The sequence below is a fragment of the Vipera ursinii genome, assembly GCF_947247035.1.
Source record: "Vipera ursinii genome assembly, chromosome: 6".
NCBI lineage: Eukaryota > Metazoa > Chordata > Lepidosauria > Squamata > Viperidae > Vipera > Vipera ursinii.
Window position 1 is genome coordinate 66,075,736 of NC_139515.1, and position 25,069 is coordinate 66,100,804.

At 37.8% G+C, this 25,069-nt stretch overlaps 1 protein-coding gene across 3 annotated transcripts in view; it reads left to right on the forward strand.

Moving 5' to 3' along the window:
- The window catches only part of LARGE1 (LARGE xylosyl- and glucuronyltransferase 1), a 375,788-nt gene that overhangs the window by 202,209 nt on the left and 148,510 nt on the right, over positions 1-25,069 (forward strand). For all 3 annotated transcript variants that reach the window (XM_083365626.1, XM_083365625.1, XM_083365627.1), the window contains 2 exons: positions 2,100-2,223; positions 24,000-24,171. In XM_083365626.1, the coding sequence (XP_083221752.1) occupies positions 2,100-2,223; positions 24,000-24,171 (296 nt within the window). The remainder of the gene's footprint in view (positions 1-2,099; positions 2,224-23,999; positions 24,172-25,069) is intronic.

Here is a 25,069-nt window from a genome sequence, read left to right on the forward strand (position 1 = left end):
GTATGTAAAGGGAAGATAATCCTAAATACAGTAGTTATTTCCAGATGTTTTTAATTATTAGCTTGCATGAATCAATATTTTTTTCCAAGACTAATTTAATTTGTGAACTTAACAAATATAAACAAGCTTTCAAATATAGAATTTGTAAAATAAGAAGTTCAGATATTACCAGAGAGGTATAGTACAAGAATTATTATTATGGCTTTTGGTTTTATGTAACATTGGTGATTAATAGTGGAAGCATTAATTAGTTAAACTGGTATATATATATTTATGGAGCTATATATATCTGTCAAGTAATCTATGTTTTGTTGTTGTTGTTAGTAGCGAAGTCATGTCCGACCCATCGCGACCCTATGGACAATGTTCCTCCAGGCCTTCCTGTCCTCTACCATCTTCTGGAGTCCATCTAAGCTCACGCCTACTGCTTCAATGACTCCATCCAGCCACCTCATTCTCTGTCGTCCCCTTCTTCTATTGCCCTCAGTCTTTCCCAGCATTAGGCTCTTCTCCAGTGAGTCCTTCCTTCTCATTAGGTGGCCAAAGTATTTGAGTTTTAGCTTCAGGATCTGGCCTTCTAAAGAGCAGTCAGGGTTGATCTCCTCTAGGACTGACCGGTTTGATCGCCTTGCAGTCCAAGGAACTCGCAGGAGTCTTGTCCAGCACCATAGTTCAAAGGCTTCAATTCTTTGGCGCTCAGCCTTTCTTATGGTCCAGCTTTCACTGCCATACATTGCAACTGGGAAGACCATAGCCTTGACTATACACACTTTTGTTGACAGGGTGATGTCTCTGCTTTTTAGTATGCTGTCTAGATTTGTCATGGCTTTCCTCCCTAGGAGCAAGTGTCTTTTAATTTCTTGGCTACAGTCCCCATCTGCAGTGATCTTGGAGCCCAGGAAAATAAAATCTGTCACTACCTCCATTTCTTCCCCATCTATTTGCCAGGAATTGAGAGGGCCAGATGCCATGATCTTGGTTTTCTTAATGTTTAGTTTCAACCCAAGTTTTGCACTCTCCTTCTTCACTCGCAACAAGAGGCTCTTTAGTTCCTCTTCACTTTCTGCCATTAGAATGTAAGATATATGGTAATAAAATAAGAATCCTAGTAATTATTTTAATTTTTATGATACAAAGGTCATGATTTGCAATGTTCTAAAAACCACATAGCAAAATTTGATCACATTATATACAGGTAGTGCTTACGACCACAATTGAGCCCAAAATTTCTGTTGTTAAGTGAGACATTTGTTAAGTGAGTTTTGCCCCATGTTACGACTTTTCTTGCCACAATTTGTAGGTGAATCACTACAGTTGATAAGTTAGTAACCTGGTTGTTAAGTGAATCTGGCTTCCCCATTGACTCGCTTGTCAGAAAGTCGCAAAAAGTGATCACATGATCCAGAGACGTAGCAAAGGTCATAAATATGAACCAGTGGCCAAGCATCTGAATTTGGATCACATGATCATGGGGATGGTGTAAAAGTCATACCTACAAAAAATGGTCATAAGTCACATTTTTCAGTGCTGTTGTAACCTTGAACAGTCACTAAATGAATCGTGCTAAGTTGAGGACTACCTGTAACTCATATCAGAAAAGCTATGTAAAAATCTTCTGTCAAAAAAATAGGACAAAGATAAGGGGCCAGAACCTTCCTTTGAGATGTTTCCAGGTTTATTACTAGAGCTTCTCCATCTCCATGTGGTGTAGTCGTAACCCTGCAGGTCAATGAGAAAAATATAAAAGAAAGCTATTTTTCCATTCTTTCCTGTTCTTTCATAGGAAAAAAAAACCCATTACAGTGAATCCTCCAAGGCAATTCAAAATATTTTTTTAAAAAAAATTCAACTAATATCTTCAGTATTCAAATTTGGGAGGGTATTAATGTTTGAAGAGGTGAACTGGATATTGTGAGAATTTTTTAACCGTATCCAAATAAAATGGATTTTTTTAAAAAAAAAAATCTAATGTGATGCACTGTGGCCTATAGGGAAAGCAAAACGTGTATGATCTGCGAAGGGAGAGAGGCAATTCTTTCTGTATAAACTGAGGCTGAAGCCTTCACCATTATTTTTTCCTTCCCTTTTCTTTCCAACAGACGGAACCCTCTTCACTTCCATCTCATTGCAGATGCCATTGCCAAACAGATCCTGGCAACCCTTTTCCAGACATGGATGGTCCCTGCAGTGCGCATAAACTTCTATGATGCTGATGAGCTGAAGGTAAAGCATAATCCAAAAATTGCTTCATGTTGAGATTTCCTTCTGTAATTACATAACTCCTAGAAATGGGAAATAAATCCTTTTGGCTCAGATATATAACCTGAATTTGTCCAACTACGACTGCCTGAAATTGCCTGGGTTAAGCAGTATCTGGTGTTCTATGGTTTGCCTGCTGTACGCAACCAAGTTCAACTCTGCCTACACTTTTTAACATTTAACAATTCAATTCCCAACTTAGATGTTTGGACAAAATTGTGCAATTAGGGAATCTGTTCATTAAAAAACACATTACATTTCTAAAACAATTCTGCCTGGAAAAAAATGTATTACAAAATGTCAGTGTACCAGTGCATATCATAAAATGCCTTCCATATACAATAAATCAGGGGTGTCAAACTCACCGCGTCACATGACGTGTTGCGACATATTGTGACTTTTTTCCCCTTTCCGGAGCTGGGGTGGGTGTGGCTTCCGCGTGACACATCCAGCCTGCAATAAACACTTTCCTAGCTAATTAAAATTAGCTAACCCTAGCCCTAACCCTACACTTGTAAAACAAAAAAATGCATGATATATGATCAATAGGCCCACATTCTCTGTTTGATAGATGAGAGGGAGCGGCAAATAGACAGACAGACAGACAGAGTGTAGAGTAGACCCAGGTTCAGATTCCCATTTAGACATGAAGATTGCTGGATAAATTTGGACTAATAATTGGCTTTCAACCAGATCTACATGGTTGATGTAAGGATAAAATAAGGGCAGTTTCAGGAATGTCATTGTATGCTCTTGGGGGGTTCATCTTTTGCAATGTATTATCAACTATTTTTTCTAATAAGATGCCTAACAAGGATATGGAAGATATAAGCATGTATTCTAGGTTACTTTTCATTGCTGATTTGTTTTTACATATTACCATACTTGTCTCGCTTTACCTTTAAAGGTATGCTTTTAAAAAATCACTATTTGAAAGCTGCAAGTCCTTTTTATTTCTGGCAATCACAGATGTGCTTAGAATTACAACTTTAAATTAGATTGTGGCTATTTACAGGTGGATTGTAAGTACAGAAATAATGTCATCCTATGAAATTTTTGAAAATACTTTGGCATCTGAAGGCTGTGATAGTAATTCTCATGGCATATCAAATCAATGTCTTGATTAAGATCCTGTAACAAGCTGAAAACATATTTAGCAAATTGCTGTACTAATTTCCAAGCTACTCCACACATTAGAAGGAAGTGAAAACAGAATGTAATTTGAGAAAGTGGCAAAGTGAAGGATTATCTGTCAAAAAATACTCCCACCTTTAAAAAGAAATACCTAAATTTCAGTTTAGTTTGTATATTAAGCAATAGGCAAATATTGACTTGATTCATCTTCCTACTGAAAACTACAGTTAGAAGAAAACTAGAACTTAATATGGAATTAATAGATCAAAATTATTTAAGATGGAATGGAATCCAAGCTAGCTATTGTGCTTAGAGTATTATTGCTTCTCTAAGAAACTTACCTCCCAGAATTATTTTCTATCCAGGAAGTAAGATCAGCTCCTGCTCAAGTTCACATATATAATTAGAACAAGATTTTTGCAGTTTTCTTGGCTTCAACATGTATAACACATTTTGCTTTCTTCCATATGTATTAGATTACGGTATCCATTATTTCCAAATGACATAATTCACCATTATAATTCAGGTAGAGAAAAGCTGTAATCCACAGTATTTGAAGAATAGCCTATTGGAAGGGCATTGCCCTGTTAATTTCTTACCCAGTAAATGAATACAAAATCATGTTTATAAGAATTTGGGGGCTTAGACTAGATTCTCAGGTAAGCCTGCATGGAAAATAAAATAATAAAGAGGGCAAAATGTAGGATATATGTTTGCACACAATCATCAAGAATTAACATATAAGAGTTCTTGCTTGCTTTTGGTTTTATTTATTTATTTATTTTATTAATTTGGTTTATATACCGCCCTACTCCCAAAGGACTCAGGGCGGTTTACAAGGCAAAATTTAAAAACAATACAATATAAAATTAAAATAAAATTAAATTAAGTCTAGCCGCAAAAAATTAAAAACACAATTTAAAAACATTAAACCCCTCAGTCCAGACCAGATAGCTCAAAGAGCCAGGTTTTTAGGTCCCGGCGAAATGAACGAAGGTCGGGGGTAGTCCGGAGTTCCGTTGGCAGTTGATTCCATAGGGCAGGCGCACCCACAGAGAACGCCCTCCCCTGGGGATCGCCTGTCGGCAATCCTTGACCGGCGGTACCCTGAGGAGGCCCTCCCTGTGGGAGCGCACGGGACGATGGGAAATTGACGCTGGCAGCAGGTGCTCCCTCAGATAATCCGGGCCTATGCCATTTAGGGCTTTATAGGTCATCACCAGCACCTTGAATCTCACCCGGAGGGCAACTGGAAGCCAATGCAGCTCGCGGAGAAGAGGTGTTACATGGGAGTATCGGGAGACTCCCATCACAACTCGCGCGGCTGCATTCTGCACCAGCTGAAGCCTCCGAGTGGTCCTCAGGGGCAGCCCCATGTAGAGAGCATTGCAGTAGTCTAGCTGGGAGGTCACGAGCGCATGGGTGACTGTGCGTAGGGCATCTCGGTCCAGATAAGGCCGTAACTGGCGCACCAGGCGAACCTAGGCAAAAGCCCCCCTGGCCACGGCTCCTATATGATCTTCCAAACTGAGCCATGAATCCAGGAGGACGCCCAAGTTGTGGACCCTATCAACGGGGGGTAACACCTCACCCCCCATAGTTAACGATGGAAAAGATTGGTTAGTCTGAGATGCCGGTATGCACAGCCACTCAGTCTGTCTCACTCAGTTTTAGCACTAGTTACAGTTACTGTGGACATTTTTATTCCCAAATGACTTCTGGACAATGGTCTGAATACAAATCATTTGAACCTTTGTTGAGAGAAGAAGCCCATGGAAAGTCACCTTCATCAAATAACCTGATAAATCTGTCTGACTCTTGGCAATAGTCATAGACTCCTCAGAATTTCAGATTCATAACTTACAAATATAAATTAATCCTGGGCTCCTTGGATTTCCAAATTGATTATGGATCAATTGTTAAGAAATCATACCAATAACTTTTAACATAATTCATTAAAAACACTTTATATGCCTTTGATCCATAGCAAATGTCTAATAATATGTCTGGCCAGCACTATTAGCAATAAGGTAATAATAAGCCTATCAGTGACTCTGTAAAAGTAAAAATCTTGTTAAATCAATGTGATCGCACCTGATTAAAAAAAATTGAGTAGTACATCAATGATTTTTTTAACCCCTAAGGTTTATCAGAGTTATTTTAATGGTTGTAGATTGTTGTGAACTGTTGAAGATCCCTATCTGATTCAGTAGTGCAATAAATAAATAAAATATTATATTCCCCTCTTTTTAATCAGATTGTTATAGTTTCTTATCTGAAATTCAGTCATATAATTATCTTAATACAAACACTTGGATAGGCTTGGTGAACATTGAAAAGTTACTTTCCCTTTTCAAAGACTTATAAAATTAAGTGGAATACATTTGGAATTACAGTTTTTTTTCTTCTTTTCTTCTTTCTTCTTCTTTTATTTATTGTGATTTTCTTTCCTTTTTTTCTTTGTGTGTGATGAATTGTTCACTTCAAATACATTATTTTTTTAAAAAAAAATCTTAATGCCAGAGTTATTTTTTTTCTCTTTAATACTCATAAATCTTCCAAATCTTTGGTTTTAATCTTTTCTAGTCATATCTGAAATATTGTCTTTGATTTGTTTCCTGATCGTTTAAGAAATAATTCAGTTTTGATCTTTGAAGAACTTTGTTGCTTGTCTTACTTATTAATTTATTATTGTCTCTTGTTTAATACTTTATTTCCTCAGATTCATTTTGTATTCAAGTTGTTGGGTGCATAATGTTCCATTAGTTACATTCTTCCTACTTAAACCTGGTTGTCTTTTGCTTTGCTTTTACTTCTTTGGCATCTGTACTGAATATACATACAGTATACAAATGTTAAGTTCTCATGTTACTTTCATATAGAAGGAATTTTGTATGTAGTATGAAGTTTGTATGTAGTTTCTATTTGAGTTTAGTGTGTTCCCTTTTCCTGGTCTCATTTTTCATCTGCAGACTGTTTTTATTTGTGGCTGAAAGGTCAGTCTTCTGTTCATTAACATTTGGGCAGGAGATGTCTTACCCTCAGCTAGAGACTTCATCTATTCAGGTACCTTATGGCCAGTTTCCGTGATCAGTGCCTTAATGGGACTTTTCACATTGTGCCACAAAGCTTTTTCCATTTAAGCATAATTGGATTGTGTTAGAAACAGTGAGTTTTCTGCAGCTAATTAGTTACCACTTTTGGCAGTAGTACTCTTCTTATTCCAGAATGCAGAGTCCATTTGTTGTGTCAGGATCAAAATAACAGTCTAGAGAATCTTTCTATGATTTTTTTTCCATTTTTTGGGAAGACCCATTCCAAAATAATTCCCTGAGTAGTTCCCTCAGTGATGCCATCATTTATTCTCATTTTACCACTAGTTCATCATCTTCATAATAGCTTTCCACCTCTTCTCTAGAGTGTGGCATTTCCTATTATTCCATTCTTATGATTTTGTCTGCATCTGCAGCCCAATATAAATATAATTATCACCCAATGTGCATTCTACGGGCTTAATTTCAAATCTCTCTCACTCTCTTTTTTAAATATTATTTTCAGGTTCTCTTTCAGAATAGTATCATTAGTGATTTTCATGGACATTAAAAACTACATTAAGAAAAGTCCAAGAACTGCCAATAATTAATTTTGGAGGGAAAAGGATATTTCTACCTGAAGACTTTGCACCCTGTGGGAAAGCTGCTATGTACTTTAACAACCTCAAAATGTTAGCTCTTTTCTAGAGCTAAGCTAATTAATTTGTGGCTCATACAGGATGTATGTATGTATGTATGTAAAGCAGGAAGGAAGGAAATTAATTAATGAATTAATTCTGGTTTTTTGTTTGCTTTGGTTTTCTTTTGAAATGTTATTCCTCAGTGGAGATTGTGAGTATTAAATACTTTTCAGGAACTCCCTCCCTTATTATTTCTGTTACTTGGTGACCTGATGTCTTTACAACAAGTCCCCCTCATGGGAAACTACTCATAATTCCTTTCCCATGAAGAAATGGGGATTTTTTTTAAAAAAAGATCTCTTTTGCATGGAACTATAATGAAGTAGACCTTGTAGGACTTACAGTAGTTTGGGATGAGCAGGATTAAATTATGAGGGTTTTGCTTGTTCTTGGCATTTTAATTACCAGAAATTAAGAAGTGTGGATCAGCTGTACATTCCTTCAAGGGATTGGAGTGTGGTTGAAAAAATATCCTAAATTATTTTGTTTTTGTTTTGTTTTGCTTTGCTTTCCTGTCTAATGTTGTTTGCCAATAACTTTTCTGGACACTGCATCTGGAATACCTTGGATATTGATGAAGCTGCATAGGAATTGTGGAGAGATACATTTCTTCTATAAACTGTATTCACATCTTTGTTTTATAGATTACTTGCCTGTTTCTTAGCCTGAAATAGTTTCTTTCATGACCTCCCTATTCAGATTAGTCTTTAGCAATTTACTTATTAGCAGTTCCATTGCATACATTATACTCCCAAATTGCAAGATTGGGGGGGGTCATACAAATCATTTGTTTTTTTATTTAATTATTTATTCAAACATGCCTAATACTGTCAAAATCAAGTTATGCTTTCAGACAGCCAAAAATTGAAATAGATTCAACTATAAGCATGACAAATACCAATATGAAAACCAAGAACTGAACTGGGTAAATGGGGAATGTTCTAAAAGTGAAAGTAATCACAGTGCTTCAAATCAAATATAAACATTACTTCCAACTATAAAGATAAGTAGGCTGCTTTACAATAGATCTATAGTAGAACACAACCCATATGAAGATTTTTTTTAATTTGAAGAAGTGTCCAATTTATAACATAAAGTTTCCTTTCTTTATAATCTCATATTTGGTAGCAAACTTCAAATTGCTTAACAGGACAATAGAAAACACAGTCAAATTTCTACAAAGTGCTATGGTTAGTAAATGGTAGTTTTTTAGAACAGATAAAAAAATGTGTTTCATTTTGTTTCCTTATGCCTGAAAGAAAGTAATATAGTGGGTCATCTTTTATCTAGTTCATTGAAAGTAGCAAAAAGTATCTGTATGGTCTGGGACAGCTGACATCTATATGGATGCTGACCTATGGATTGCACATAGTGCAAGATACTTCTGTTTCTATTTTATTTCTGGAACAGCAATGGGAGAGCTGCCCACACTCTCCAGCAATCTGACTTTGTTTCAAGGGCCCAAGGAAGGAAAGTGACACCAATAAATTGTGAGTTCTAATTGGCTGCAGCACATCCTCCTGTTGTATCACCTTGAGCAGAGGAAGGCTTATCTGAATCACTTCAGTATAATTTTTTTTCACAGACTGCAGTATTCTCTTACACACATCTGTCACGTCTGACCTCTAGGAATCATTTACACATTTCTCCTTGGCTGCTGAGCCATTGCTGTTTACCACTTTACTTGGAAGGTACCAGTTAGGCCACCTTAAAATACGGGAGCACATAGTACGCTATTTTTGTTCTGCCCCAATCGGTCAACCAAATCTGATGGTTAGCAATAAACATAAAGTAAGCAACTATAATAAAAGTACTTTCACATCTGCATAATATAGCTAGAAAAAGTCTTCCTTGCCAGCATCTGCTAAGAGAAAATGTCTTCAGGATTTTCTAGACTATTAAGGGCAAAAAGATCAGCTGTGGGAACCATGTTTCACAGCATCGTGGCAATCACAGCAAAACGTGCCTATTGCCACATGTTCCTTTCACCCTATCCAGTGGTGGGATTCAAATATGTGAACAGCTGGTTCTCTGTGTGGATGCCGCTTCCAGAAGTCAATTCTGGGCCTGGGCAACAAAAAATTAGCTACCGGTTCTGCCGAACTGGTACGAACTGGCTGAATCCCACCAGTGACCCTATTGCAGGACAGGATCTCACCATTCTTATAAGATGAGTTGAATTTGGTAAGGCAGTCCCTAATATTACCTGGCACTGTGCTATACAGAACTTTATAAGTCTGCGTCCCATTTGGTCATTATTTCAGAAATATTTCTTCACCTCAACGGAAAAACAGAATATCACTGCAAAAAAGCAGTAGGACCAGGGGCAATTTTCAACTTCCTGCCAGCTTCCTTATTAAGTTTGTTTGTGGGAATGTGGTAGAGAACATCAGAAATCTCCCCTCCTCTTCCCTTCCCTTCTGGCAAGTAAATGGCTGCTGCTAAATGGGAGAGGGATTCAGAGATTGTGAAACTGTCTGGAAAACTTTCACAGAACATTAAAAAGGAAGATCACATGACCAGAGCAACAGATCAGCAGTGCAGCAGTAGCTAGTAGGGCTGAAGCATTCATTCTTTCGGGATTCAGGGTCCTGAATTTTGGACACATTCTGTAAGCTAGCCCATTTTGAGGCAGCTTGGTTCAAAAATAGTTGCCCTATAATGCACTGTTTCGCCCAGTAAAAGGTTGTGACAATGAGACTTGTATTAGTATTTAGGTAATGAATACTTTGAATTGGGCTTGGCTGCTTACTGGCAACTAAAGCTGTGCCTTCAAAATAGGTGTTTTCTAGCCCCGTTGTATCTTCCGAGTCATCTTCAGAGGCTGTTGCCCACATAAGTACATCGTAGTAGTCAAGATGCATGGTACATTCAAATATTTGTAGGGACGTAAGAGACCAGAGTAGCATTGAAGATGCGAATTAAGTAATTCCAAATAAATACTCAATTTGTCATAACTAATTTGGATACAGACTACAGTATCTCCTAAACCAGGGGTGTCAAACTTGCAACGTCAGTTGATGTGACATATCACAACTTTTTTTCCATTGCCAGCAATGGGGTGGGCATGGTTTCGGCATGACGCATCCTCCCCGCGGGCTGGCAGTTTGACACCCCTGTCCTAAACACTGTAAACCCAGACAAGAGCCATATTATTAGAAGAGATGGCAAGTTGTTTAACTCATTGCTACATTTTCTACAAAACGAGGAGCAGTCTGAGAAGAGATAAAATACTCGGTATGAACAGTCAATCATGTTTTTTTTTTTAAAAAAAAAGGGTTTGCACCAATGTTTTTTACACCATCAAACCCTTTTAATTGTATAGTAGTCAAAGCAGGAAGTCTTTATTAGTCACGGTGTCAGATGAGAAATTATGAAACAGTCCTCAATTTATGATCATTTGTTCAGCAACTATTCAAAATTACATTGGTGCTGAAAAAATGAAGTTATGACTCATGCCCATAGCTACTGTATAGCTGTTGCAGTAGTCCTGTGGTCACATGATCAAAATCAAGGAACTTGGCAACCCACCCACACTTATAACGACAGGAGTGCTGCAGTTCTTCACTGCCTGCCCCCACCATTTTGCCCATTTGGATGCCCTGCACCCTGCTTGGCTGCATGGTTCTGGAGTTGTTTACCACTACCCAGGATGCCTCAGTGCCCCAGCAAGCATCAGCATTCATTCATTCCCTGGCTGTCTTCTCTCCCAGTTCCCTGTACCAAGCTTTTGCACCCATCCATCAGAGCTGAAGCAGAAGCCCATGGCTCCATTTGCTGTCGTCCTTTTCAGACCCAGCTTCTATGGTGAACATTCCTGAGCCTTTTGTAAAGCTATGGTGTCTTTTTGAAGTCATTCAGAAGATAGCACGCCAGTATGAGGACAGCGCAGCTTTACAAAAGGATATTCACCAGATAAGCTAGATCTGAAAAGGAAGACAGCAAAGGGAGCCCGTCTGCTTCTGCTTCAGCTCTGGTGAGTGGGTGCAAAAGGAGAAAGCTTAGGGTGGGGCACTGGAAAGACAGGCAAGTGGAGAGCGAACAAATGCTGGTGTTGGCTAAGGGGTGAATTAATTCTGGCATTTGCTGGGGTAGCTGAGGTTTCCCAGGGCATGGCAAGCGGCCCCAGCACTAAGAAGTTTCAGGGCTGCTTCTTGCTCCCACAAAGAAGGGTGTAGTGCTGAGAAAAGGGCATAGATGGGGGGCAAGTGTGGGAAGTTGGAGGCAGTCTGTTACATTTCTGAGATTCGGGGCTGGAAAAGTCCAAACACTGATTGGCTTGGATTGAGATACCTACTTGTTTAATGACCCACAATTCTCAGTTCACGACCACAACTTGGACAAGTGAGTTTGGACTTGCAGTTGCTGAGTGATGTGGGCATGTGGTGTCTCACTTTACAACCATATCACTTAACAATTGAAATCACTTGCTTTTTTCTCTTCCTCCCAGTTGCACAGAAGAGAGATTGGAGAGGAAAGGATTTCAAGAAAGTATGTATTTGCATAGCATGCCCACATTTCCCCCCCCCCCAGGCTGTGATACAATCACATTACCTTCAATGTATACACAAGAGTAAGCAGGCACTTCAGCATTCCAAAAAGCAGGCAGAATGGTTAGGAGGCAAACGAAAGCCCAAAGTTTGAAACTGGATAGTCTTATGTCTTTCTACTTGGAAAGCTCAATCATGGTCATGTAGTGACCATTTCACTTAGCAGCGGAATTCCTGGTCCCAGTTAAGGTTGTTAAACGAGATCTACTAGTATTTAAAAATAGTCAAAGTGAGCAGTTTTATAATGACAAAATTATACCCTCCTCTTATTTAATGAGCCAGTTTAAAAAAAATAAGTATGCTGGCTTTGTAATAATTACTGTTTTAAAACTTGCTTCTTTTTTTAGATACCGTTTCTAAATGCATGGCTGCTATATGATTGACTAGAGTGCTGCCTTGAAAATTGAAATAACACTATTATGCAAGATAACCTTAATTTAGAGTATGGTCATATTTTAAAATAACAGTCCCCTTATCTAAGCTGGAGGCAGAACTCAAATTTCCTATTCAGACTTGAAGTAGTGATGTGTAAAAGTCATTCTCATTCTTATGTGTAAGTTGCATCAAGAAAAATGTAATGTGCTTTTCCAATATAAGCACTTACTTTTATTATACTTTTTTCCTCTTTTATTTCAGAAATCAAGTTTCAGTTTTAGATTACTTCTGTCAAGGGAATAATTCCTAACTGTAGAAATCAAGTAATACTTCTGTTTGATTTAGTAGCAGTATGGCAATCATATACATTTCTGAATTTTACTGAAATACAGCTGAACTGTGGTAGACTGTGTTGCTGCAGTTCTGCATATAGACATTCTCCCAGAGATTTTGTTATCTCAGTGTAATAGGATCAAACACATATATAATGTGTGGGGGTTTTTTTAGTTACTCTGTACTGTGAATTTGTTGGAGAGATTTAAAATGTTTCTAAAATGTATATCGTACCCTTTATATTCTTTTATATAATTTTCAAGGGAATTTCCAAGGGATGTACCGGTAATCCTCCAATATATTCTACTAATACTTGCATTATTTTACTAAGAAAAATACCTGAACGATTCTTATTATTAGTTCTAAAAACCATCTGTCTGAACGCAATCATTAGTCAAAGCATGAAATAAACATTTAATTATGCAGCTACTGTTGATCTAAAGTGTCTGGACACTAACCACCTCTCTTTTTTCTGAATATATAACTTTCATTACTATTTAGTTTCTTTGTATAAACCAAACTTTGCTATGGATCATTAGAATGTACCATTTTATTTTTATTTGCAATTACCTATGCATTGTAAATTATTAAATTAAAACATACTTAAGGGTCACCCAAATACTGAATCTTAAGTCGTTACTTTGTATATCTAAAATAGCAGAAAGTTCCTTTTCAGGTATGTGAGCACTGCAATTCCCAGGACTCTCACCTAGTGAGGGTAAGACTAGTATAGTTGAATGATAGCCAGAAATTGAACTGTGGTACATTTTGAAAATTATCATCAAATGCAGCTTCCTGTTAACTCCTGGAGGTTGGAAAGTGATCTGCTGGAATTACTCATTTTCATCAAAGGGAAAACCAGATTTCTATAATCTAGTCTATTTATCTAGTGTAATTTTAATTTCTCATATTCTTTGAAATTGGAAAAATGAGGAAGCATAGTTCGCAGATGACAGCAGTGGCTACAGATATCTGTTCCCATGGTGACATAAACTCTGCCCCTTTTCTACATGCGATGTGATATCACAGAAATTCCCTAAAAAGCAAGTCCCTGCCATGTTGTTTTTGCCATTCTGGTGAAAGCAAGATCCACTAGCAAGTGATAATGTGTTATTCAAGGTAATGATGAGAAGACCACCAGCGAGACCCTGGCCACGATCGATTAATGTTTACGCATGTCTTTTCATTATCGCCTTCTCATAAAATGCATGTATCTTCATAGGAATGGTTCTAGGGAATTAAAAAAAAGTATTTTGGGATACAATTTAAATATTATGACTTCTTTTAGAAATTGGGTGTATTATTGGGGTATAAAGAAAGGATAATTGATAATATCAGTTCACTTTATACAATTCTTTGAAAGATGGATTAAAATATAGAAGTAAGCTAAAATTCTAATCCAGGGGTCTTCAAACTCCCAGCTGGCTGAGGAATTCTGGGAGTTGAAGTCCACAAGTCATAAAAGGGCCAAGTTTGAAGACCACTGTTCTAATCCCTTCTTCCACTTTCTTTTCTAGCAGGTAGAAAATAATAATTTATAAAGGTTGTCTGGATATTCATTGTTTTTCTAAAAAGAGCAGTAAAGGTTTTGCTTATTATATTTGTATCTCTTACTCCCAATGCAGCTATTCCAGTAGGAGTAATCTGATAGGAACATGAGAAGAGCAACTAAAATGATCAAAGGGCTGGAGACTAAAATATATGAAAAACAGGTGCAGGACTTGAGTTTGACCAGTCTAAAGAAAAGAAGAAACAGGGGAGACATGATAGCAATATTCCAGTATTTGAGGGGCTGCCACCAAGAAGAGGGGTCAAATTATCCTCCAAAGCAGCAGAGGGCAGGACAAGAAACAATGGTTGGAAACTGGCCAAAGAGAGAAGCAACCTGGAATTAAGAAAAAACTTCCTAACAGTGAGGACAATTAACCAGTGGAACAGCTTGCCTCCAGAAATTTGGGCACTCCATCACTGGAGGTTTTTAAGAAGAGACTAGACAGTTACTTGTCTGAAATGGTATAGGTTCTCCTGCTTGAGCAGGGGGCTGGGCTAGAAGTCATCCAAGGGTTTCCTGTCTATTTTTTTATTATTAAAGAGTTTTACAAAAACAAAATTTTACAATATATCCCCAAATCCCTCCCACCCCAAACCCACCCACTTCCCCCCCACTTCCCAGAGCTAAATACAGGATTATAGTTACAATAATCATATTCTAAATAAAAATTATGCATAATATACAATTAACCAAATCCATAATGCGCTTTAACTCTTTTAACATAACTACCAACAACGTACCAATAACAATATCCCACTAAAATCTACTCATAAGCTAAATGGTACTTTTTAGTCCCATATTTGTTTTGAATATAATTTATCCATCTCCTCCAAACTGAAATATATCTTTCCTGTGAATGATCCTTCAGATAAGCAGAAATCTTAGACATTTCTGCAAGATTCGAAACTTTAAACACCCATTCTTCTACAGTGGGCAAACTATCCTTCTTCCAATATTGTCCCACCAGTAACCGTGCTGCCGTTATCATGTTCAACATCAAGTTAGTTTCTTTAACGTCACAATCTACAACAATGCCCAATAAAAACAATTGCGGGGAAAACTTTATCTTTCTCTTAAAAATATTTTGAATGTTCCACCAAATTTTAATCCAAGTCCACCACACGTGAAAATAGGTAGCTTCTAAACTACCACACCTCCAACATTTAGACTGTAAATTAGGATACATGTTGGACAACTTCTTGGGATCCAGATGCCATCTATAAAACATTTTATAAAAATTTTCTCTTAAATTTTGAGCCTGGGTAAATTTAACATTTCTGACCCAAATTATCTCCCAGGTGTCCAACGAAATTGGTTCCTGAATATTTTGTGCCCACTTTATCATGCAGTCTTTAACCAGTTCCGTTTCCGAGTCCAATTCAGTCCAATTCAGTAGCACTTCTGATAACCGTGTTACTGCTTCCTGGATGAGACATAATTTTACAGGTTTTTCAAAGTTTTTATTTTGCTTTGGTTTTTTTCCCAATATGTAGCCTAATTTTTGTAATTGTGATTATATCAGAAATGAAAGGGAAAAATATTTGAAATAGGGTTGTTTTGGTCTTGAGCAGTATCCTTCAAATTTGGTAACTTTACGTTGTGTGGATTTCAACTCCCACAATTCCCCTGCCAGCATGTTGAAGTTTACACATCTTAAAGTTGACAAGTTTGGGGGAAAAATGGTCTAGAGACTAAAGCAATTCACTGAATTTAACCAAATAGCTCATAGTTAGATGTTGCAGAGTAATTCAGAAGATATATTCATTTGTACAGAGCAGATAGATAAACGTGCTCTGTTTTGGTTATTCCACAAAGCCCATTTTTTCTCCTATTTTTTCAGATTGAAAAAAATATCATTGCAACAGATAGCATAAAAACACCTTTGTAGGGAAAAAAGATTTAATGACTGAGGATTTATTTTCAAGTTAAAATATTGCTGGCAATGCAGCTATCATTGCTTTTTCCACTCACAGCATATTGGGGAATGGAGAACTTGAAGATTGAGAAGGAACCTTAATTTTGTGACTCTCATTGACACAGTCCCACATCCTGAGCATGAAAGAATCAGATTTATTTTAGGGGTGTGTGTGTGTGTGTGTGTGTGAAATGAGTTCACCTACTGCAACATGGTTTCTGGTGGTCCAAATAAAACATAGAAATATTCTAATAAATGGGGAAGGGCATCTGGAGCTACTGGCTACTTTGCCTAAAGAGCTTTCACAAGAAATTGAAGAGAAACTTCTGAAAATCTTGTTCTCATGACGTGATTGATATAGCTAAAGAAATGTTGAGAAGATATTCAGCTATGAGTTGATCCATTTCCATGGATAGCTAAAAAACCAATAACTTTCCTTTTCATATATAATTTTATAAAGATATTCACAGAAAAGTTTGTACATTCTAGTAATCCCATGATCATTTATACACAATAGAATTTCAAGTTCTGTTTTGTGTTTTTCAATTCCAATTACTTTATATAAAATATTTTCCCACAAATCTTGATATGTTCATCATTTTACTTAGCCCTCTGTTTCTTATCAGTAAAATTTTTCTTGTGCTGATTCCTTGCACGCGCACACACACACACACACACACACACACACACACACACACACACACACATATATATATATATATATATATATATATATATATATATATATATATGTAAAGGTTCCCCCGCACATGTGTGCTAGTCGTTTCCAACTCTAGGGGCCGGTGCTCATCTCTGTTTCAAAGCCGAAGAGCCAGCGCTTGTCTGAGGACGTCTCCGTGGTCATGTGGTTAGCATGACTAGACACCAAAGGCGCACGTAACACTGTTACCTTCCCACCATAGTGGTCCCTATTTTTCTACTTGCATTTTTATGTGCTTTCGAACTGCTAGGTTGCAGGAGCCGGGACGAGTAACAGGTGCTCAGTCTGTTACACGGCACTCGGGATTTGACCCGCCAAACTGCCGACCATCTGATCGACAAGCTCAGCGTCCTAACCCACTGAGCCACCGCATCCCATATATATATATATATATATATATATATATATATATATATATATATATATATATATATATATATATATATATATATATATATATATATATTACATTACATTACATTACATTATATTACTGTATTTTATCCTGGAATCAGATTATGAATTTTATTTTTCCTTTATCTTGTTGATAAGGTCACAAGACAATCAATTAATAAACTTTTGTATGTACTTTGTCCTGATCGGCACCAACATCTTCATTCCCTTCCAAAAAAATTCTCTGCCATGGTTCCGACAGATGAAATTCTTCAAAAGAACTTCATGGCATTGTTTACCTTAAAGAATCTTTTATTCGAGAAACAATGTATCGTCACTACATAGTTGAAACCAAAAACTAAATTCCCTTCCCCTGGATACAAAGTAATGAAGTTCAATTCCCTCCTCCAATAAACAGTCATAAATCACATTCCCCAATTAGCTTGAAGCACGGGCTTCCTCCCCAGCCCTCCAGCCTGCCAAAACACTATCAGCTCTGGGCCCAATGTCCTTGGGTTCCCACGGCTAAGTTATTATTGTTTTGACTAGCTGGACTCTCATCTCTTCCCACAGAGGTAAATGTGCCCTATTGTCCTTAAATAGACTCCACATGAGATTCTGAGCTTGGTACTCCTTTCTTGGTCCAGCACTCTATGAATTGCACACAGAGTCCCTCCAGATTCTTAGGTTTCCTCACAAGGAACTGACTTCCAGAGTATATGTGGGTGATCCCTGGATTCTCCTTGTCAGGAGAAGCTTCACTGGTCCAGCTTGTTTCCCAGTTGTCAGTCTCCACTTTTCAGACCCGTGTTAGCCCTCTTTCTTCTCCACTTGGAAGCCACAGAAATTAATAACTTTTAAGGGTTTTTTTAATTCTTCCAAAGCAGTCAGTGTTTCTATGCAGTAGTGGCATTCCCCAAAGTATAGAGAAGAAAAAAATATATAAAGGTTATAAGCAAGTGTGCTTTCTCTCTCATATTTTCTGATATAAAGAATATATATCAGAATATTTATGAAAATGAAATGGTTCACTAGCATGATCCTAAAGGTTCTTTCAGAAGAACGTAAAGACCTGGCAACACTGCAGTTTTATAAGGATTTCTAACTTAACTTAATCAAATACTTCAAAAATATATCTGTGAAAATGTCACATTAAGGTCAGAAACAGTCCATTGCAAATGACTCCCACTGAGTTTAATTTAAAATCAAATTAAATGTGACATTCATGTTGTTTGGCCTTGGATAGTTAGTTGTGTAATGTTGTTTTATTTTTTATCAAACTGCTTCTTTGTAGTAAGATCGAATTTATAGTTGGGGTGGAGAAAACTAATACTTGGCCCTGGCTGCAGCCCCCATTCTATTGAACATTCTCATATTTTCTACTCACAGTGGGATTAAAACTACAGCTGTTGCCAAAGGAAACTTTTCTTTCATATCAAATGGCAGATGTGAGGGCTTTATTTAACTCTGGGCTGACAATGAAGCAAGAGGCTAGTAAACTCACAAAGAAGCTTTACTTTTAATTTTGCAAGACTTGTTGCAACATGAGCATGGTGAAATTATCTTATACTGTATGGAGAAATCTAAGGTGATCAATTTGCCACAGGTTTTTTTTTAACTTTTTGTTTCCCTATAAAATGTTAAATGAGCCAGGCTCACTTTGTTAGTCAAATAGCGACAGCATTTAGGCTTATATACTGCTACACAATGCTTCATAGTACTCTGACGGTTTACAGTGTAGAGCATTATTTGCATATTGCCCCCAACAATCTGGGTCCTTATTTTACCAACCTCAGGATGATGGAGGACTGAGTCGGCCTTGAGCCCTGTCAGGATTGAACTCCAGGCTTGGGCAGAGTTTGCCTGCAATACTGCACTTTAATCAGTGTGCCTGCAATGGACTCTTCTTCAAATGCAGGAGGGAGTCTTGTTAGGGCTATGTAGCACTTCCTTTTAATATATTTAATTCAAAGTAATAGCCAACTGAGTAGAAACCATTTTTTAAAACTGAAAAAAATATGTATTTGCATATGTATTTGCATGAGCACGGGGGGAGGCTCAGCTAATCTCAATGTACACATGTTGTACTTTGACAATAAAGGTTTATTATTATTATTTAAATGAATGCTTATGCACTTATTCTGCAGAATCTGACTTTAAACCTATGGATCCTATATGATCATAACATATCAATGCTCTGTTGTCTAAAGCCAGGATGATCTGTCTTTTGATATTTTGAAGTTACACTTAATAATTTTACAAGGGGCAGGATGATAATGAAAGTTGGATAGAGCAGCGGTCCCCAACCTTTCCAGCTCGGCAGACCAATGGAGGCGGAAGGGTGGGGAGAGGGGAGGGTTTTTGCTCATGCATGCACCACTTTCACAAATGCAGCTTCGTACACACATACATGCTCGCCCACCACTTCCTCAGCCTGGTTCTGAACAGGCTGCAGCCCGGCACTGAGCTGCGGATGTGGGTTGGAACCCCTGGGATAGAGCCAGGAATTTGTTTTGTGGAATAAATGATTGTGTTTGTTGGCTTTCAACAGCTGAGATCTCCTTTTACCTTAGTTACAGGTAGTCCTCAAGTTATGACCACAACTGAGCCCAAAATTATTGTTACTAAAGTAAGAAAACTGTTAAGTGAATTTTGCCACATTTCACGATTTTTCTCACCGCAGTTGTTAAGTGAATCATTGGAGTTCTTAAATTAGTAACATGGTTGTTAAGTGAATCTGGCTTCCACATTGACTTCACTTGTCAGAAGATCAGTGGCGTAGCATGGGTTGTCAGCACCCGGGGCAAGGCAACCGGAAGCGGAAATAGAGGGGCGGGCGGGAGGTGACGTCACTGCTGAAAAGACGCGCCCCGCAGTGGCATAGACTTTCCAAGAAGAGTCGCGCGCATGCGGGATGCTTCCGGGTCCCTCTTGAGGGCGGCTGGGCGGGGCTCCGACCTGCAAGAGCCGCTGCATTCAAGCTTGCACGTGAGCCCCGCTAAATAAAGCCACACATGCGCACGAAGCTAGGCCGGCCGGCCAGCGGGTCCGTCTTCGCTTGGCCAAACCTGCCAGGGTGCCTGCGGGGCGCTTGCGGTTGGCCTGAGCCTGGGCGGAGAGTTGGCCGCTTCTATTTATTTTATTCAGTTTATGTGGCCGCCCATCTCACCTGCCGGACTCATTTCGCTTTGCAAGAAAGAGCAGCTCGAGAGCGGAGCCAAGCCAACTCTGTGCAGCCCTTGGGGCTCCCTGAGCAGCTCAGTGCAAGCGCGCCCCCCCAGATGTTGCGCCCAGTGCGGCCGGCCCCCCCTGCACCCCCCACACTACGCCACTGCAGAAGATTGCAAAAGGTGATCACATGACCTCAGGATACTGCAACCGTCATAAATGTGAGTCAGTTGTTAAGCATCCAAAAGTAAATCATGTGACCATGGGGATGCTGCAGTGGTCATACGTGTAAAAAATGGTCATGCCACTTTTCTCAATGCCATTATAAATTTGAACGGTCACTAAATGAACTGTTGTAAGCTGAGGACTGCCTGTATTTGCCATTAAAATATATATTATGGTACTAATAATCACTTTGCTATATCCAATATAGAAGCATTTTTTCCAAACTAGGCCAGTGTGAAGTTTTAACCTGTGAATGAATGCAATGGCCCACTTTTCCATTGCAATTCAGATCCACACGCCTCTCTGTGCTAATTCCACAAACACTTAATAAAACTATGTTTCAACTGGTTCCTCCTTGAGAATAAGAAAGACTAAGTAACTGCAGTATAATTGATGTGCAAAACCTTTGTTTTTTTTGTTAGGTTCTTCTAGATTGGTTGGGTTCCAACATTGAGAATTCTAAACTAATCAGACCAATAGCTGTTAGAAAAAAAATCTATGAGTTGTGTTTCCAAAGCAACTGGAGGATTCCCAATAACAAATTTCAAAATGCTAATGCTGGTTCCTATTGGTCAGTTTGATAAAAGATGTGGATCATATTGTATAGGTCGTCGTCAAATTACAACCACAATCGGGGCCAGAATTTCTGCTAAAACAAGGTAGTTGTCTAGGTGAGTCATGCCTGATTTTAACTTTTTTGCCAGAGTTGCTAAGTGAATCATTGCAATTGTTAAATGAATCAGGCAATAGTTAAATTAATCCATTTCCCCATTGACTTTCCTTGTCAGAAGCCAGCTGTGAAGGTGACAAATGGCAATCACATAACCCCAGGACACTGCAATCATTGTAAATGCATGTCGATTGCCAAGCACCCAAATTTTGATCACATGGCAACAATTGTTAAGTTACTAATAAAGGAAATTATTTGTAGCTCAGGGTTGACATGAGGGGTCCTTGGTGCTCTTCTGAGCTTGCTTGTTTTCTTGCAGATGTTTCATTACCCAAACTAGGTAACATCATCAGTGCTAGTCATAAAGGCAAGGATTGGTTGTAAGTTACTTTTTTCATTCTGTTGTAAGTTTGCATGATTGGTAAAACAAATTTTAAGTCAACAATTACTTGTTAACTGCATATAGATTTAGTTGATTGCACATTGAAAATAGGTTGTACGTCGAAATTGCAACCCCACAAGAGGGCTGCAATTTATTTCAAAATATGAATCCTAATCCATTTCCACTCTGATTTTGTAAACATTTTTTTTATTTAAAAAAAACTCTGTTCCCTAAAACTGTAAGAGGGAGGTTACATCTAGGCCCTTGTGCTTGAAAGACAGTATATTCATGGTTCAGTAAAGCTGTATCCTTGAAACTAAAATACAATACCAATGTAAAACAGTCATTGCTAAGGGTATAAAATGCTTATACTTATTGCAACTTCATGTTTTCTAACTCATTTCTCTAAATAAACACTATGACAACTTTTAATAAAAGGGGTCAAGGAAATTGAGAAAAATGGGATCATCCATGCACAAGTGTTCTGGCTACATACATTCCTACCCACATAAGTACATTCACTTGGCAAATACTATGATTTAGAAAGATTTATTTCTTTATTCTTGACCTTAGCAATATTTTTCAAAATAGGATTCACAGGAATTGCCTCTCAAGATAAAAGCATCAGTATTTGTCAGTGAAATACTTTCTAACAAAATGTAAAGGCAATGAGAGATTTTTATACTGTTTGTTTTGTGCCTTCCCATCAGTTTACCTATGATGACCACGTGGACATGACCCTAAAGTTTTTTTTGGCAACTTTGTTTGTTTGTTTGTTTTATTTCATATTTCTTAACCACCCATCCCTTTCCCATTGTTTTGAAGGGGTTTGCCATTGCTTTCCTCCTAAGGCAGAGCACAGCTCAGGGAAGGTGCACAAAAGTCCAAGGGATTGCATGAGAGGTGCACCACAGGTTGGGGAAGGCATACAAAGATGCAAGGGAGGATCTGGCATGAGCCAAAGGGAGCATGTGAGGGTGTACAAATGTGCAAGGGGATACTTGCGTAAAGGTTAGGGAGGATGCATGAAGTGCAAAAGTAGGGAAGGCTTTCTCCAGCAACTTGGGAACTTCCTTACCTGCTTCCCCATTAACTTTCTGGAGAAGATGGCAGGGAAGGCTACAAATGTTGATTATGTGATCCTGGGATGTTGCAAGCGATCTTAAGTGTGAACCAGTAGCCAAATCCTCAGATTGTGATCATGTGTCTACAGGCATGCTGAAACTCCAAGGACCATTTGTAACCACAGTTTGTTCAGCGCTATTGTAACTGTGGACATTTCCTGAACAAATAGTCATAGGTTAGGGACTACCTGTAATAACATGTTTTACCTTTGAGAGATAAGATGCAAATACTGTAGTACTCTACTTGTTACTAGAGCAAGTGAAAAGATTTTCTTATTTGCCTCCCTTATTCATTTCTATTTTGTCTATTTTAAGTCACGAGTTAGCAGTAGTCTGGCAAACCCAGAACCTTCAAATTATAGTGTTTAATCTCCTGGTTGAGATTTTAGAACACAAATTGCAAAAAAAACCCACATTTTTGTGACATAACATTTTGGCCTATAGTTACCATACCATTCTACAAGATTGATGAATCTTGTTACAGTTTGTAATTCTCAACTTTTCTTGGACTCCTTTAAATCATTCTACAATTATCCAATCCTGTGAAGGAGATTTGAGATGTTTATAATGTTGACAACTGCTAACTTTGTTTAACAATCCTGGATGTGGAAAATACTTCCTTATTTTACAAAAACAAAAAAGCTTGTTGCCAGCTTCAAATTCCATCATTTTTCATTCAGCATTTCTAATCAACTAGCTTTTTAAAATTTAGTTGTACTTTAGTTTATGTTTTATTTTAATATTATATGCCATCTTTCAGGATAGAAAAGAAATTCAATGAGATAAAGTAAATTTTATTTTTATTATTATTTTTTATTATTATTTTTTATATTTTTATTTACACATTAAAACTAGGACTGCACATAAAATAATTCCAACTCAAAACTAAAGCACAATTTACAGTACATAATATCAGACAGTGAAAGACAGCAGTTGAAAAATCCAGCTAAAAATCAGATGGAACAAAAAAAAATTAAGAGGCAGCTAAACATTTATTTCTGGGAAGGACTTGCAGAGAAATTTGGCTGCTATTAAAAAGTCTTCTCCATTGTGATGGAGCTTTAATTGGCATCTTTTTTGGCTCTTTTGGAAAACTAAAGTAAATGCCATGAGTGGCAGCTTTTGAACAGAAGTTTAATGGTCCAAACACATTTGTAGGGCAATAAGGTGAGAGATTTCCATGACTTGGAAATCACAGCTATATATCCTTTTTCACACTAAAGTTATGCTGATGCTGCTAGGATGTCACTCTGGATATTTCATTGGCTTTTTGTGGGTGGAATAACATTAACTTTTGGAGTAAAACCCTGTATCTCAGTTCTCCTGCAGTGATCAAGAATATGTTCACTGTTCTGCAAAGTGCAGTTTGTAATTTCAAGAACATTAAGTATTGCCTATAGTAAAGTGTTCCCCCCCCCCCTTTTCTCTCTCTCTCTCTCTCTTCCCTGTCTTTTCTGGCTTTTAGTCTGAAGTGTCCTGGATACCCAACAAGCACTATTCTGGCATCTATGGACTGATGAAGCTGGTTCTCACAAAGACACTTCCCGCCAATCTTGAGCGAGTCATTGTCCTTGATACTGACATTACCTTTGCTACAGACATTGCTGAGCTTTGGGCTGTCTTTCACAAGTTCAGAGGTACTGTAATGCCTTTATTTCTTATTATTTGTGTTAATATTCAGGGCTTATAAAGTTCTTTGAATTTTGAGGTGTCTGTGCCCTTGCCTGCTGATATTTCCTTTCAGACTGTTGTCTATTAATTTACATTACCACAGTTAATTAGAAAACCTCTGGGAATGCATTTGTACATGAGGTGTTTCCAGTGAGGAACAGCATAAATAGTAAGGTGTGAATATTTACAATTGTGCAAATGTTTGTTGGCCTGTAGTACATTTAAGATTGCAGTGATCATTATATTGGCAAAGCTGATGACTGAGGGAGGAGGATCAGTTCAGAACTGGTTGTAAGGACTAGCAATGCAATCACAGAAGCAGAACGACAGACAAGAAGTCAAAATATTGAATATTGTTCCTGCGTTAGAAAAACCTTAGCAGGTAACCAGATAACAACAAGACCTGGGAATGACTAAGTGCAGGAAAGTTGAAAAAAGACACAGAGGGGCTAATTCTGGATGCATAAGATCAAGCTTTAAAAACAAATGCATACAAAGCCAGAATTGAGAAGACAGCAACAGACAGCAAATGCCACCTTTGCAAAAAAGCTGAATAAAGAATGGACCACTTTATTAGCTGCTGCAAAAAGATCACACAGACTGACTACAAATAATGCATTAGAATATCTGCAAGAAGTACCATTTGTCCACCATCAAGAAAACCACAAAATACACAAAGTAAAAGAAAAAAAGTAGAAGTTAAAGTTATCTTTAACTTCTACTTTTAGAATTTTAGAATTCTAAAAGATTTTAGAATTCAAACAGACAAGCACCTGCCACACAACACTCCAGACTTAAAAACTGTTAATAAGAAAAAAATCTGGATAATGGATATTGCAGTACCTAGAGACAGCAGAAGAGAAA